We start from the raw sequence: 17,376 nt of genomic DNA, 5'->3' as shown, positions 1-17,376 counted from the left end.
TGGGCTCTGGCTGCAGTGATGTCAGTGTGTGGGTGGAGCTGGTCTCTGGCTGCAGTGATGTCAGTGTGTGTGGGGGTGGAGCTGGTCTCTGGCTGCAGTGATGTCAGTGTGGGGGTGGAGCTGGGCTCTGGCTGCAGTGATGTCAGTGTGTGAGTGGAGCTGGGCTCTGGCTGCAGTGATGTCAGTGTGGGGGTGGAGCTGGGCTCTGGCTGCAGTGATGTCAGTGTGTGGGGGGAGCTGGGCTCTGGCTGCAGTGATGTCAGTGTGTGGGTGGAGCTGGGCTCTGGCTGCAGTGATGTCAGTGTGGTGGTGGGGCTGGGCTCTGGCTGCAGTGATGTCAGTGTGTGTGGGGGTGGAGCTGGGCTCTGGCTGCAGTGATGTCACTGTGGGGGTGGAGCTGGGCTCTGGCTGCAGTGATATCAGTGTGTGGGTGGAGCTGGGCTCTGGCTGCAGTGATGTCAGTGTGGGGTTGGAGCTGGGCTCTGGCTGCAGTGATATCAGTGTGTGGGGGGAGCTGGGCTCTGGCTGCAGTGATGTCAGTGTGTGGGGGGAGCTGGGCTCTGGCTGCAGTGATGTCAGTGTGTGGGGGGAGCTGGGCTCTGGCTGCAGTGATGTCAGTGTGTGTGGGGGTGGAGCTGGGCTCTGGCTGCAGTGATGTCAGTGTGTGTGTGGGTGGAGCTGGGTTCTGGCTGCAGTGATGTCAGTGTGTGGGGGTGGAGCTGGGCTCTGGCTGCAGTGATGTCAGTGTGGGGTTGGAGCTGGGCTCTGGCTGCAGTGATGTCAGTGTGTGTGTGGGTGGAGCTGGGCTCTGGCTGCAGTGATGTCAATGTGTGGGGGTGGAGCTGGGCTCTGGCTGCAGTGATGTCAGTGTGTGGGTGGGTGGAGCTGGGCTCTGGCTGCAGTGATGTCAGTGTGGGGGTGGAGCTGGGCTCTGCCTGCAGTGATGTCAGTGTGTGTGGGTAGAGCTGGGCTCTGGCTGCAGTGATGTCAGTGTGTGGGTGGAGCTGGGCTCTTGCTGCAGTGATGTCAGTGTGTGTGGGGGTGGAGCTGGGCTCTGGCTGCAGTGATGTCAGTGTGGGGGTGGAGCTGGGCTCTGGCTGCAGTGATGTCAGTGTGGGGGTGGAGCTGGGCTCTGGCTGCAGTGATGTCAGTGTGTGGGGGGAGCTGGGCTCTGGCTGCAGTGATGTCAGTGTGTGGGTGGAGCTGGGCTCTGGCTGCAGTGATGTCAGTGTGTGGGGGGAGCTGGGCTCTGGCTGCAGTGATGTCAGTGTGGGGGTGGAGCTGGGCTCTGGCTGCAGTGATGTCAGTGTGGGGGTGGAGCTGGGCTCTGGCTGCAGTGATGTCAGTGTGTGGGTGGAGCTGGGCTCTGGCTGCAGTGATGTCAGTGTGGTGGTGGGGCTGGGCTCTGGCTGCAGTGATGTCAGTGTGTGTTGGGGTGGAGCTGGGCTCTGGCTGCAGTGATGTCAGTGTGTGGGTGGAGCTGGGCTCTGGCTGCAGTGATGTCAGTGTGTGGGGGTGGAGCTGAGCTCTGGCTGCAGTGATGTCAGTGTGGGGGGAGCTGGGCTCTGGCTGCAGTGATGTCAGTGTGGGGGTGGAGCTGGGCTCTGGCTGCAGTGATGTCAGTGTGAGGGTGGAGTTGGGCTCTGGCTGCAGTGATGTCAGTGTGAGGGTGGAGCTGGGCTCTGGCTGCAGTGATGTTAGTGTGTGGGTGGAGCTGGGCTCTGGCCCTGCTTTTTACTTTTGCTTTGAGCTGGAAGCTGTTTTTGGGTCTTGAGTTTCAGTTTCGTTTTCGGTTGGAGAGCTGCATCCAAACCAAGGATGTGTATTTTGGTCTCTCTCTCTGCATGCTAAAGAATGTCTCCAGATCACTTGATGATTGCAAAGTAATCCCTGTTTCTGTAAGGAATGCAAACCTACTGCCTTTGTTAAAAAGGGTGTTTGGCTTATGGATGTTGTTAGGAAAGTTACTAAGGGTTACCTATAGAATACTGTATCGTTGGGGGGAGTATCAGTGTTCCTAGACGATAAGATGTTTACTGTGTGTTTATAAAATGTTAACTGGATTCATACAATAAACATTGTTTTTGTTGAAATATACATTAGTTCTCTGTCGCATCGCACCTGTAGAGTGGGCCGTGTGCTCCCCATACCACAATCTATTAAAAGTTGTGGGTCAGGTGAACTGCATGATGCACTTTGGGGTTCTCGAAACCCTGGCCCATAATATTATGACAATTGATAGTTTCATAGTCACCATCTCGGAGACCAGCTTCATATTGCAGCACACCCAGCCTGCTGGGATTTAAAGCCCCGTCCACACAGGGTCAGCCTGGGTCTCTGGATCACCAGCCCAGTGACATTACCACCACACCATTACTCTGAATGAATCCTCATCGTCACCAATCCCCTCCACTTGCTCACCGTTTGCCCGTCACACAGACAGCCTACACCGTGCACGGAGAGTTTTGTAACTGCTTCTGTTGTGAATGGCAGGAGCTGGGAGAACCGTTGCGATTCTGGTCGAACAGGCTTGCAGAGTTGAGCAGAGTGAAAGCCGTCCTCGGCGAGCACCTAGTCCCCTTCGCAGCAGCTGGATTCCAAGAAGAGGTGTCGATCCTGGAATGTCAGTGGGAGCAGCTGGATGTGACGGTACGTTCTTCTGTTTATAGAACATAAAACATAGAACGATACAGCGCAGTACAGGCCCTTCGGCCCACGATGTTGCACCGAAACAAACGCCATCTAACCTACACTATGCCATTATCATCAATATGCTTATCCAATAAACTTTTCAATGCCCTCAATGTCGGCGAGTTCACTACTGTTGTAGGTAGGGCATTCCACGGCCTCACCACTCTTTGCGTAAAGAACCTACCTCTGACCTCTGTCCTATATCTATTACCCCTCAGTTTAAAGCTATGTCCTCTCGTGCCAGCCATTTCCATCTGCGGGAGAAGGCTCTCACTGTCCACCCTATCCAACCCCCTGATCATTTTGTATGCCTCTATTAAGTCTCCTCTTAACCTTCTTCTCTCTAACGAAGACAACCTCAAGTCCATCAACCTTTCCTCATAAGATTTTCCCTCCATACCAGGCAATATCCTGGTAAATCTCCTCTGCACCCGCTCCAAAGCCTCCACGCCCTTCCTATAATGCGGTGACCAGAACTGTACGCAATACTCCAAATGCGGACGTACCAGAGTTTTGTACAGCTGCAACATGACCTCCTGACTCCGGAACTCAATCCCTCTACCAATAAAGGCCAACACTCCATAGGCCTTCTTCACCACCCTATCAACCTGGGTGGCAACTTTCAGGGATCTATGTACATGGACACCTAGATCCCTCTGCTCATCCACACTTCCAAGAACTTTACCCTTAGCTAAATATTCCGCATTCCTGTTATTCCTTCCAAAGTGAATCACCTCACACTGCTCTACATTAAACTCCATTTGCCACCTCTCAGCCCAGCTCTGCAGCTTATCTATGTCCCTCTGTAACCTGCTACTTCCTTCCACACTATCGACAACACCACCGACTTTAGTATCGTCTGCAAATTTACTCACCCACCCTTCTGCGCCTTCCTCTAGGTCATTGATAAAAATGACAAACTGCAACGGCCCCAGAACAGATCCTTGTGGTACGCCACTTGTAACTGAACTCCATTCTGAACATTTCCCATCAACCACCACCCTCTGTCTTCTTTCAGCTAGCCAATTTCTGATCCACATCTCGAAATCACCCTCAATCCCCAGCCTCCGTATTTTCTGCAATAGCCTACCGTGGGGAACCTTATCAAATGCTTTACTGAAATCCATATACACCACATCAACTGCTCTACCCTCGTCTACCTGTTTAGTCACCTTCTCAAAGAACTCGATAAGGTTTGTGAGGCATGACCTACCCTTCACAAAGCCATGCTGACTATCCCTGATCATATTATTCATAATCTAGATGATTATAAATCTTGTCTCTTATAATCCCCTCCAAGACTTTACCCACTACAGACGTGAGGCTCACCGGTCTATAGTTGCCGGGGTTGTCTCTGATCCCGTTTTTGAACAAAGGGACCACATTTGCTATCCTCCAGTCCTCTGGCACTATTCCTGTAGCCAATGATGACATAAAAATCAAAGCCAAAGGTCCAGCAATCTCTTCCCTGGCCTCCCAGAGAATCCTAGGATAAATCCCATCAGGCCCCGGGGACTTATCTATTTTCAGCCTGTCCAGAATTGCCAACACCTCTTCCCTACGTACCTCAATGCCATCTATTCTAATAGCCTGGGTCTCAGCATTCTCCTCCACAACATTATCTTTTTCCTGAGTGAATACTGACGAAAAATATTCATTTAGTATCCCGCCTATCTCTTCAGACTCCACACACACCTTCCCATCCCTGTCCTTGACGGGTCCTACTCTTACCCTAGTCATTCGCTTATTCCTGACATACGTATAGAAAGCTTTTGGGTTTTCCTTGATCCTACTCGCCAAATACTTCTCATGTCCCCTCCTTGCTCGTCTTAGCTCTCTCTTTAGATCCTTCCTCGCTACCTTGTAACTATCCATCGCCCCAACTGAAACTTCACTCCTCATCTTCACATAGGCCTCCTTCTTCCTCTTAACAAGAGATTCCACTTCTTTGGTAAACACGGTTCCCTCGCTCGACGCCTTCCTCCCTGCCTGACCGGTACGTACTTATCAAGAACACGCAGTAGCTGATCCTTGAACAAGCTCCACTTATCCAGTGTGCCCAACACTTGCAGCCTACTTCTCCAACCTACCCCTCCCAAGTCATGCCTAATGGCATCATAATTGCCCTTCCCCCAGCTATAACTCTTGCCCTGCGGTGTATACTTATCCCTTTCCATCATCAACGTAAACGTCAGCGAATTGTGGTCACTGTCCCTAAAGTGCTCTCCTACCTCCAAATCCAACACCTGGCCTGGTTCATTACCCAAAACCAAATCCAACGTGGCCTCGCCTCTTGTTGGCCTGTCAACAAACTGTGTCAGGAAACCCTCCTGCACACACTGTACAAAAAACGACCCATCTAATGTACTCGAACTATATCTTTTCCAGTCAATATTTGGAAAGTTAAAGTCTCCCATAGACAGCACAACAACCGGACACGACACAGCCTCACAGAGACTCACCCGCCAACTGCCTCTGAGAATCCGGCTCACTTATCGAGCAAACTGGAGGCAGTTAGTGGCCATAGGTTTTTTATTAAAATATTTTTATTCAAGGCTTTTTACAGATATACATAAAAATATCGATCAAAACAGGAACCACAAGCCCCCAACCTCCCATAATACCCACGGACCTCCGACCATTTCGCTCGCCCACACCCCTGCCTTCAGCGGCTCCCAGTCCCCCCAACACAACAGAATCTGTCTCCAAAACGTCGGCCTGTCTTTCCCCCTCCTGGATCTTCCGACACCCCAAATATCGCCATCACCTGACCCGGGGCCACTCCCACAACCAAAATGGACATAACATCTGAGAACCCTCCCAGAACCCCTCAGTTTTGGACACGCCCATAAACACTTGGACATCATTGACCCCCCCCCCCCAAAACAAAGAACCGGGTCATCCTTGCCACTGTCATGTGGGTCCTATGCACCACTTTAAACTAAATGAGACTTACCCTTACCCACAACGAGGACATGTTCACCCTCCTCAAAGCCTCAGCCCCTGTCCCGGCCCCACCTCCTCGCCCAACTCCTTCTGCCATTTGCGTTTAATCTCCTCCACCAGAGGGCCCTCCCTCTCCAGCTGTGGACACCCGACACCCTCCCCTCCCCAATATCATCCTCCTCCGACACCTTCTCCTGCAACACCGGAGACGGCATCCTGGGAAAGACAGCACCTGTGTCCCCACAAAGTTCCCCACCTGCAGGTACCTGAACCCATTCCCTTTTGGCAGCTCAGAATTCCTCCAACTCCGCAAGCGTACCCCCGATGGAGCACTCCCTGACGTACTCCACCCCTACCTGCCACCACCACTGCCGGAACCTCCCATCCAGCCCCGGCGGCACAAACCTGTGGTGTCACGTATCGGGGCCCACCACGACATGCCCTCCAACCCGAAATGCTGCCCACACTGGCTCCACACCCACAGCGCCCCAACCACCACTGGGCTCACGGAGTAACTGACCGGTGGGAACGGAGGGGGCACCAACAGCAGTGCCCACAAACCCGTCCCCCTACCCCACACCGCCTCCACCCCCCCCTCACCGCCCATTTCCTCACCCTTGCAATGTTCGCTGCCCAGTAATAATTCATTAAATTCGCCATCGCCACCCCCCCCCCCCCCCCCCCCCCCCCCCACACCACTCCAGGAACACCCTCCTCACCCTCAACACCACCCCAGGAACACCCTCCTCACCCGCGGGGTCTTCGCCGCCCACACAAACCCCCAAATTATCCCATTCACCATCCTGAAAAAGGACTTAGGGGAAAAAGATGGCTAGGTTCCGGAACATGGACAGAAACCTGGGCAGCACCGTCCATTTCACCGTCTGCACGCGCCCAGCCAGAGGCCATCCCATCTGTTAAGCCCGCCTTCATTCCCTCCAGCTCCATGCCACCTGAATACTTAGATACCGAAAACCCACCCCCACCACCCGCAATGTCAATTCCGCTCACCTCCTCTCCTGTCCTCTAGCATTGATCGGGAACACCTCGCTCTTCCCTTCTATCGCCAAGGCGAAAGGTCACGGGAGACTGGGCACGCCTGCCTCATCCCTGATGGAACCTGAAGAATCCCAAGCGGGAATGGAGGTAGCTCAGTGGGAATGGGGGTAGCTCAGTGGGAATGGAAGTAGCTCAGCGGGAATTGGGGTAGCTCAGTGGGAATGGAGGTAGCTCAGTGGGAATGGAAGTAGCTCAGTGGGAATGGAAGTAGCTCAGTGGGAATGGAGGTAGCTCAGTGGGAATGGAAGTAGCTCAGCGGGAATGGGGGTAGCTCAGCGGGAATGGAGGTAGCTCAGTGGGAATGGGAGTAGCTCAGTGGGAATGGAGGTAGCTCAGCGGGAATAGAAGTAGCTCAGTGGGAATGGAGGTAGCTCAGTGGGAATGGGGGTAGCTCAGTGGGAATGGAGGTAGCTCAGCGGGAATGGGGGTAGCTCAGTGGGAATGGAGGTAGCTCAGCGGGAATGGGGGTAGCTCAGTGGGATTGGGGGTAGCTCAGTGGGAATGGGGGTAGCTCAGTGGGAATGGGGGTAGCTCAGTGGGAATGGAGGTAGCTCAGTGGGAATGGAGGTAGCTCAGTGGGAATGGAGGTAGCTCAGTGGGAATGGGGGTAGCTCAGTGGGAATGGGAGTAGCTCAGTGGGAATGGAGGTAGCTCAGCGGGAATAGAAGTAGCTCAGTGGGAATGGAGGTAGCTCAGCGGGAATGGGGGTAGCTCAGCGGGAATGGGGGTAGCTCAGCGGGAATGGAGGTAGCTCAGTGGGAATGGGGGTAGCTCAGCGGGAATGGAGGTAGCTCAGCGGGAATGGGGGTAGCTCAGCGTGAATGGGGGTAGCTCAGCGGGAATGGGGGTAGCTCAGCGGGAATGGAGGTAGCTCAGCGGGAATGGGGGTAGCTCAGTGGGAATGGAGGTAGCTCAGTGGGAATGGAGGTAGCTCAGTGGGAATGGAGGTAGCTCAGTGGGAATGGGGGTAGCTCAGCGGGAATGGAAGTAGCTCAGTGGGAATGGAGGTAGCTCAGTGGGAATGGAGGTAGCTCAGTGGGAATGGGGGTAGCTCAGCGGGAATGGGGGTAGCTCAGTGGGAATGGAGGTAGCTCAGTGGGAATGGAGGTAGCTCAGTGGGAATGGAGGTAGCTCAGTGGGAATGGAGGTAGCTCAGTGGGAATGGGGGTAGCTCAGTGGGAATGGGGGTAGCTCAGCGGGAATGGGGATAGCTCAGTGGGAATGGGGGTAGCTCAGTGGGAATGGGGGTAGCTCAGTGGGAATGGGGGTAGCTCAGTGGGAATGGGGGTAGCTCAGTGGGAATGGGGGTAGCTCAGTGGGAATGGAGGTAGCTCAGTGGGAATGGGGGTAGCTCAGCGGGAATGGGGGTAGATTAGCGGGAATGTGGGTTGATTAGCGGGAATGGGGGTAGATTAGCGGGAATGGGGGTAGATTAGCGGGAATGGGGGTAGATTAGCGGGAATGGGGGTAGATTAGCGGGAATGGGGGTAGATTAGCGGGAATGGGAGTCGCAAAGCTATGATCTTGAACGATGGAACTGGCATTGTCTGCTCCCCATCCTGGTCTTCACTCTGAAGGTGGGTGCGGGAATCAGTATTTATCCAGCATTAATCTAGTCGCAGGTTTAAAACTCTGAGAATTTGTGTTTTATAAATGCTCCGGTGAAACCCCTTCGAGGTGCCTGATGATGATATCGGTGCTGCATAAATTTAAATTGTTGTTAAATTTGCAGCGGAGCCCTTTGCTGCACCTGCCACTGTGCCGTGTTCTGAGAATTAGCCTCTGGGTTGAGAGTGGTGCTGCACAGGGCAGGCTGCTCGGAGAGAGAGAAAGAGTTTGGGGTAGAGCACAAACAAGGTGAGACCGAGAATAAATATTCTCTCCCTAACATTACTCAGCGAAGAGGGGGGAAGACAGATGAGCAAATGAGTGTCTCTTTTGACGAGCAGTACTTCTGGAACGTTTTCCTGGTCCAAACGCGAGTTGTGATGTGTAATGTTGGACTACCTGCCTCTCTGTCCCGGCTGCAGTTCCTCCTGTGTGATACAAAGTGCATTTATCTCCCTGCATTAATACACTAACTGGCTCTGTGCACTAATCCTGTAGGTGTCCTTGCGAAGGTTGGAGATAAGTGACCGGCTCAAACAGTGGGTGGTGTTTAACACCAAGAGCAAACAGCTGGAGGACTGGCTGAAGCAGATGGAAGCTCGGGTCTCTCAGAACACAGATATTGGTGTAGAGGAGATGATCGAGAGGCTCCAGAAGGTGAGGGGTTCTTTATCATTGGTCTGTGCTGAGTTAGTTTTTATTAAATTCATTCTTGGGGATCTGGGTACCGCTCGCTAAGTCAGCATTTATTGCTCGCTGCTAATTGCCCTTCAGAAGGTGGGGGCCAGCTGCCTTCTTGAACCGCTGCCGTCAGTGTGGTGTAGGTACACCCATTGTGCTGTTAGGGAGGGAGTTCCAGGATGTTGACCCAGCGACAGTGAAGGAACGGCGATATGTTTCCCAGTCAGGGGGGTGAGTGACTCGGAGGGCAACCTCCAGGCGGTGGGGTTCCCAGGTATCTGCTGCTCTTGTCCTTCTAGATGGGATTTGTTTTCCAATTAAGGGGCAATTTAGCGTGGCCAATCCACCTACCCTGCACATCTTTGGGTTGTGGGGGCGAAACCCACGCAGACACGGGGAGAATGTGCAAACTCCACATGGACAGGGACCCAGGGCCGGGATCGAATCCGGGTCCTCGGCGCCGTGAGACTGCAGTGCTAACCACTGCGTCGCCGTGCCACTCGCTCATAAAATTATCCGGATAGATTGGATGATATTGGCAAGTATCTCCTTGAGTTTAGAGAATTGAGAGGTGATGTCATTGATTTGGTTGTGAAAGATTAGAGCTGGATGGAAGAGTTGGAACTGGGTAAGTGTGTGTCCTGTGAGCTGTGCGTCAGTTTGAGGTGATTGTCTGTGATTTCTGTTTCAGGATTGTATGGGGGAAATTAAACTCTACAACAGGAACAAAGTCCAGCTGTCACAGCTGGGCGGTGAACTGATCAAAGCCAGCAGCACGTCGAAGGCCCCTGAGATCGAGAACAAACTTCATCTCATCAATAACCACTGGCAGCACCTCCTCGAAGTCATTGAGGCCAGGTAAACGGGTGGGCAAGGGGTAAGGGGGCAGGGGAGGAGCTGATGGAAGGGCTAGCTGAGTGGGAGAGGTGGGGGGGGGGGGGGGGGGGTAATGGGGGAGAGCAGAAAGGGACGAGGCAAGAAAGAGGCGTGAGAGCAACGGGGTGTGGGGAGGGGGGGGGGTGGTGCGCGAATACATGATTCCTCCAATTATCACACCTCCTTACATGCTTTGCAATTTGTCACATGACACAGCACTGAAGCTGGTCCCAGTTTAAACGACAGCCCAGTTTAGAGAGAAGAAAATGAAACCGACCCACCAATCACCCACCTGCTATCGAATTAATGTCTCCGGGATTTTGACACTCCGGCCTCCTGCTCCCTCCCTCCTTATTTTGTAAAAGCCCAGCACCTCCTCCCTCACTGCACCCAATTCTCAACCCAACATGTTTGAAACTCTTTGAAAGAATTATCCAATTAGTCCTATTCTCTTTTTGTCCCCATAACCCTGCAGTTTTTCTGTTTCTAAGTATTTATGAAGTTCCCCTTTGAAAGGTGCTGCCAAATCTGCTTCCTCCTCCCTTTCAGATGGCACATTCCAGATTGCAATAACTCCCTGCGTAAAATAACGTGTTCTTGTTCCTTTTCGTTCTTTTGTCAGTCGCTTTAAATCTGACTCTTCTGGTTGCCACAGTGACACAGTGGTTAGCACTGCTACCTCTCAGCACCAGGTACCCGGTTCAATTCAGGCCTCGGGAGACTGTGCGGAGTGTGCACCTTCTCCCCGTGTCTGCGTGGTTTCCTCCGGGTGCCCCGCTTTTCTCCCACAGTCCAAAAGATGTGTAGGTTTAGGCGGATTGGCCGTGATAAATTGCCCCCTAGTGTCAAAAGGTTAGTCGGGGTTACGGGGATGGGGGTGGGCCTGGGTGGGGTTCTCTTTCGGAGGGGTCGGTACAGACTTGATGGACCGATTGGCCTCGTATCTGCTTATTTACTCTTTCTAAACCTTTCCTGATTTTAAATGCCTCGATCAAATCTCCGAACATTCTCTGCACTCGGAAGAACCGTCCAATGCCTGGTCCCCTCACATAATCCAGTGGTTCGGAAGTCCAGCTGGAATCGGGGGTGGGGGCAGGGTGACGGGGGGGGGGGGGGGGGGTGGGCAGGGTGACGGGGGGGGGGGGGGGGGGGGGGTGGGCAGGGTGACTGGGGGGGGGGCTCGCTGAGTTGTGGGTATTTAGAGGGTTGACATCTTTCTAAAACCTGATCAGGATTTGCCTGTAGCATTGAACTTAACTTTACCATTAACTTGTGTTTTATTTCAGCCTAATTCAGCGATAAGCCGGCTAGTGGCAGCTACATACTTTGTTAATTAGTTGGCTAATTAGAACTGGTTGCCGAGGCAGCAGGGCCCGACGCAGGTCTTTGGAATTTTAGCTGGTGTGAAGGCAGGAAGATTTTGTTTACACATTGATAAGTGTCACAAAGTCAAGCTCGACAGTGTATCGCTTTGACAGAGTACTTAATTTGGGGAATTAGGTGAAGCGGGGGAGGAGGCGCTGCTCTGGCCTTTTACAAAATGAGGGATGATCTGAGAGAGGGAGCAGGAGACCTGAGGGTGATGCCCAGGGGCATTAATTAGGTAAGCGGCGAGGTCAATTGATTGGTGAGTTTTCAGGTTTTTTTCCCTCGAAACCAGGGTTGCAGTTTACACCGGCACCCCAGAAAAGTGTAAATGCTGAATTAAACTTTTAGCTTAACTAGTTAAACTTACGTGGTTTAACTACACAGTCAGTGAGTCGAGATTTTAATTAAATAAGTAAGGTTTGTATGGGGAAGGACTGAAGACAAATGTGATAGTAATTAGGAAACTGCATAATTCTGGAGATAGACATCATCTTCTGCATCTCGAGTGAGAATCCCGAAGGCACCAGGTTAAGGGAGGAGGAACTTGGGAAGGGGCTAAATCCAGTCGGCATGGTCCATTCTGGGAAGAACAGGAGGGGTAGAAACAGGGAAGATGTCCGGCTGAAAGTCAATCAGGAGCTCGCAGTTAATAATCTGTGGACTACTGACTGAGCTACGTGCGAAGTGGCACAGAAGCGGACCGATCAGGAGAATGAACGTGTGGTAAACAGCTGGTGTCAGGGAGCAGAGCACCTGGGAACGGAGACCAGGAAGGAGCTCTGGAAGGAGCTGTGCTGATTGGATGGGCTCCACCTGTAGCACCATCGATCACACACGAGGCGAGGCGTAGAGAACTTCAATCGAGGCTTTATTGAGCAGACTTGTTCCCCAGCAGCTCAGTCACAGAATGCAGCTGCTGGGAGAAACCAGGTTCTTATACCCCGCCTATCTGGGTGGAGCCCAGTAGGCGGCAGATCCAATCAGGACCCAGCAACTGTCCTCCAATAGCTCCTCGGCATCATGGTGTACCGTATTACCCCTAATACATACCACCACATTCACCCCTTGTTAAAAAAGAAGCCGGTGGGGTGGTGAATGGTATGGTGGTAGGGGTTTACAGGGTCGGTGCCTTAACCATTTAACTATTTACAACCATGCCGCTTTTACTGGGCCACTGAATTATTTACATCTTAACCCGATTCGCAGCATTAACTATTTACAACAATGCCGCTTTACTGGGCCACTGAATTATTTACATCTTAAGTCGATTCGATGAGTCGAGATGGTGCCCTGGTCGCCCTTTCCGATCGTCTCAGCCCGGGTGGTGGTGCGGGCTCGGGTCCGGTCGACTCTGGGAGCATCCCGCTGTCCCTCTCTGTTTCCTTACTCCTGGACGGGCCTGGGAGGAGAACCGATACCCCCCGGGAAGGGGGTGGCTGTGGGGTGCACCGGCGGGAGTGAGGGGGTGGTGATTGGTGTTGGGGGGGTGTGGGGAGCTCCGGCGGACGCCAGGTCCCGCAGAGAGACCGTGTCCTGTCGGCCGTCTGGGTACGCCACGTAGGCGTACTGCGGGTTTGCGTGGAGTAGATGTACCTTCTCCACCAGTGGGTCTGATTTGTGCGCCCGCACATGTTTCCGGAGCAGGATGGGTCCCGGGGCCGCCAGCCAGGTCGGAAGTGACGTTCCAGAAGCGGACTTCCTAGGGAAGACAAGGAGGTACTCGTGAGGCGTTTGGTTAGTGGTGGTGCACAGCAGGGACCGGATAGAGTGAAGGGCATCCGGGAGGACTCCCTGCCAGCGGGAAGTTGGGAGACTCCTAGACCGTAGGGCCAGTAGGACGGTCTTCCAGATCGTTCCGTTCTCCCTCTCTACCTGCCCGTTCCCCCGGGGGTTGTAGCTGGTCGTCCTGCTCGAGGCTATGCCCTTGCTGAGCAGGAATTGACGCAGCTCGTCACTCATGAAGGATGACCCCCTATCGCTATGGATGTAGGCGGGGAAACCGAACAGGGTAAAGATGGTGCAGAGGACTTTAATGACCGTGGCCGCGGTCATGTCGGGGCAGGGGATGGCGAAGGGGAAACTGGAGTATTCGTCAACGACGTTAAGAAAGTACGTGTTGCGATCGGTGGAGGGAAGGGGGCCTTTGAAATCCAAACTGAGGCGTTCAAAGGGACGGGAAGCCTTGATCAGATGCGCTCTATCTGGCCTGAAAAAATGCGGTTTGCATTCTGCGCAGATTTGGCAGTTCCTGGTGACTGTTCGGACGTCCTCGACGGAGTACGGGAGGTTGCGGGCCTTTATAAAGTGGTAGAAGCGAGTGACCCCCGGGTGGCAGAGGTCCTCGTGGAGGGCTTGGAGGCGGTCCACTTGTGCGTTTGCACAAGTGCCGCGAGATAGGGCATCGGACGGCTCGTTCAGCTTTCCGGGACGGTACAAGATCTCGTAGTTGTAGGTGGAGAGTTCGATCCTCCACCGCAGGATCTTGTCGTTCTTTATCTTGCCCCGCTGTGCATTATCGAACATGAAGGCTACCGACCGTTGGTCAGTGAGGAGAGTGAATCTCCTACCGGCCAGGTAATGCCTCCAATGTCGCACAGCTTCCACTATGGCTTGGGCCTCCTTTTCTACTGAGGAGTGGCGAATTTCTGAAGCGTGGAGGGTCTGGGAGAAAAAGGCCCCGGGTCTGTCCGCTTGGCTGAGAGTAGCCGCCAGAGCTACGTCGGATGCGTCGCTCTCGACCTGGAAGGGGAGGGACTCGTCGATGGCGCGCATCGTGGCCTTTGCGATATCCATTTTGATGCAGCTAAAGGCCTGGCATGCCTCTGTCGACAGGAGAAAAGTAGTAGACTGGATTAGTGAACGGGCCTTGTCGGCGTATTGGGGAACCCACTGGGCGTAATAAGAAAAGAAGCCCAGGCAGCGTTTCAGGGCTTTGGCACAGTGGGGGAGAGGGAACTCCATGAGGGGGCGCATGCGTTCAGGGTATGGGCCTATCACTCCATTACACACTACGTAGCCCAAGATGGCTAGACGGTCGGTGCTAAACACGCATTTTTCCTCGTTGTAGGTGAGGTTGAGGGCGTTGGCGGTCTGGAGGAATTTTCGGAGGTTGGCGTCGTGTTCCTGCTGGTCGTGGCCGCAGATGGTGACGTTGTTGACATACAGGAACGTGGCCCGTAACCCGTGCTGGTCAACCATTTGGTCCATCTCCCATTGGAAGACCGAGACTCTGTTCGTGACGCCGAATGGAACCCTTAAAAAGTGGTATAACCGCCCGGCTGCTTCGAAGGCAGTATAGTTGCGGTCACCGGGACGGATGGGGAGCTGGTGGTAGGCGGACTTGAGGTCCACGGTGGAGAAGACCTTGTACTGTGCAATCCGATTGACCATGTTGGATATACGGGGGAGAGGGTACGCATCTAGCTGCGTGTACCTGTTGATGGTCTGACTGTAGTCTATGACCATCCTCTGCTTCTCCCCGGTCTTCACAACTACCACCTGGGCTCTCCAGGGACTGTTGCTAGCCTGGATTATGCCTTCCTTCAGCAGTCGCTGGACTTCGGACCTGATAAACGTCCGGTCCTGGGCGCTGTACCGTCTGCTCCTAGTGGCGACGGGTTTGCAATCCGGGGTGAGGTTCGCAAACAAGGAGGGCGGTTCGACCTTGAGGGTCGCGAGGCCGCAGACAGTCAGTGGGGTATAGGGCCGCCAAATTTGAATGTTAAGCTCTGGAGGTTGCATTGGAAGTCCAACCCCAGAAGGGTGGGAGCGCAGAGGTGGGGAAGGACGTACAGCCGGTAATTTTTGAACTCTCTCCCCTGCACCGTTAGGGTTGCGATGCAGAACCCTTTGATTTCAACGGAGTGGGACCCCGCCGCCAGGAAAACCTTTTGGGTGCTTGGACGAATTACCAGGGGTCAGCGTTTTACCGTGTCCGGATGAATAAAACTCTCCGTGCTCCCCGAGTCGATCAAACACGGCGTCTCGTGCCCGTTCACCAGCACCTTCGTCATTGTTGGCTGGGGCGTCCGGGGCCGCGACTGGTCCAGGGTCACCGATGCCAAACGTGGTTGGTGTATCAGATCGTTGTCTTCAGGCAGTGTGGAGCCGTCCACGCTGGGGTCCTTTCCTGTCAGCCAAGATGGCGGCGTCCATGGATCGCACGCGGTCGGGGGTGGACAAAATGGCCGCTCCCATGGATAGCATGTGGCCCGTGGGTAGGAAGATGGCGGCGCCCGTCCCCCCCGTCGTGGTGTCCAGGGTCCAAAATGGCGGCGCCCGTTGGCCACTCGTGGGTCATTGGGGGGGGTTGAGTCCGTGGCGCCGTTTCTTCCCCGGAGATAGCGACGTCTCCACGGGACTGGCACACCGCTGCGTAGTGCCCCTTTTTGCCGCAGCTTTTGCAGGTGGCCAATCGGCCGGGCAGCGCTGGTGGGGGTGTTTCGGCTGCCCGCAAAAATAGCAGCGGGGCCCCCCCGGGTGGTCTGGGGTTCTGGCCGCGCAAGCTTGCGGGGGGGGGGTGGGTGCCGGGGGTCCACGGAGCCCAAGGGGCTGTAGTGCGGTCGGGGGCATAGGCGCGGGCGTTTTGGGAGGCCACGTCGAGGGAGGCTGCGAGGGCCCGTACCTCTGTGAGTCCGAGAGAGTCTTTCTCTAAAAGTCTCTGGCGAATTTGCGACGATGCCAAACCTGCTACGTACGCGTCTCTGATCAGGAGGTCTGTATGTTCGTTCGCCGTAACCGCTGGGCAGTTGCAGTTTCTTCCCAGGATCGTTAGAGCATTGTAGAATTCGTCTAGCGATTCCCCGGGGATTTGTCGTCTCGTCGCAAGCTGGTAGCGTGCGTAGACCTGGTTGACGGGCCTAATGTAGGTCTCTTTCAGCAAGGTGATCGCCGCTGGGAAGTCTTCCGCATCCTCGATGAGTGAGTAGATTTCGGGACTCACCCTGGAATGCAGGACCTGCATCTTCTGGTCTTCTGTTGGTCTGCCGGGGGCCGTTCGGAGGTATCCCTCAAAGCACGCCAGCCAGTGCTTAAACGCCGATGTTGCGTTAGCTGCTTGGGGGCCGATTCGCAGGCACTCCGGGGCGATCCGGAGCTCCATATTCCTTTTTAAGTCTGCTCAATAAATTGTAGCACCATCGATCACACACGAGGCGAGACGTAGAGAACTTCAATCGAGGCTTTATTGAGCAGACTTGTTCCCCAGCAGCTCAGTCACAGAATGCAGCTGCTGGGAGAAACCAGGTTCTTATACCCCGCCTATCTGGGTGGAGCCCAGTAGGCGGCAGATCCAATCAGGACCCAGCATCTGTCCTCCAATAGCTCCTCGGCATTCATGGTGTACCGTATTACCCCTCATACATACCACCACACCACCTAAACTGCGATGGGACCCGTGTCCGAATGGAAAAGGGTAAATCGGGAAGGGCAAAGGCTGTAAACTAGTTTTCCTTTCTGTTGATTGGAGGTGGGTGTTGCTGACTGGGTTCAGTATTGATTGCTCATCCCTCACACGGCCCATTTCAGACTCGGCCACACTGCTGTGCAGGGGACAATTTCAACGTTTGCAGATGATACAAAACTGTGAAGGGGGCAGTGTAGAATTTCAAAAGGATGTGGACAAGTTGCTGGAGTGGGCAGATAGGTGGCAGATGAAGTTTAATGAGAAGTGTGAGGTGATGTATTTTGGTAGGAAGAACGCGGACAGACAATATAAAATAAGGGTAAAATTCTTAAAGGTGTGCAGCAGCAGAGGGACCTGGGTATATGTGTGTATAGATCATTGAAGGTGGCAGGACAGGTGGAGAGGGCAGTTAATAAAGCATAGAGTATTCTGAGCTTTATTAATAAGGGTTATAGAGCACAAGAGCAAGGAGGTTATGCTGAATTTATACAAGACACTAGTTAGACCTCAGCTGGAATATTGTGTACAGTTCTGGGTGCCACACGAGAGGAAGGATGTGAGTCAATTAGCGAGAGTGCAGGAGAGGTTTACAGGAATGGTCCCAGGGCTGGGAGAGGTTTACAGGAATGGTCCCAGGGATGGGAGAGGTTTACAGGGATGGTTCCAGGAATGGGAGAGGTTTACAGGGATGGTTCCAGGGATGGGAGAGGTTTACAGGAATGGTACCAGGGCTGGGAGAGGTT

At 53.9% G+C, this 17,376-nt stretch overlaps 1 protein-coding gene across 1 annotated transcript in view; it reads left to right on the top strand.

Annotated features, from left to right (window-relative positions):
- LOC140407704 (nesprin-2-like) overlaps positions 1-17,376 on the top strand; it is a 273,730-nt gene that overhangs the window by 38,190 nt on the left and 218,164 nt on the right. Inside the window, exons 16-18 of the mRNA XM_072495012.1 lie at positions 2,494-2,649; positions 8,803-8,961; positions 9,677-9,843. Of these exons, the coding sequence (XP_072351113.1) occupies positions 2,494-2,649; positions 8,803-8,961; positions 9,677-9,843 (482 nt within the window). The remainder of the gene's footprint in view (positions 1-2,493; positions 2,650-8,802; positions 8,962-9,676; positions 9,844-17,376) is intronic.

This window comes from Scyliorhinus torazame, chromosome 2 (genome assembly GCF_047496885.1).
Source record: "Scyliorhinus torazame isolate Kashiwa2021f chromosome 2, sScyTor2.1, whole genome shotgun sequence".
Lineage (NCBI taxonomy): Eukaryota > Metazoa > Chordata > Chondrichthyes > Carcharhiniformes > Scyliorhinidae > Scyliorhinus > Scyliorhinus torazame.
The sequence above is the reverse complement of the archived record's forward strand: the minus strand, read 5'-3'. Positions and strand labels throughout refer to the sequence as shown.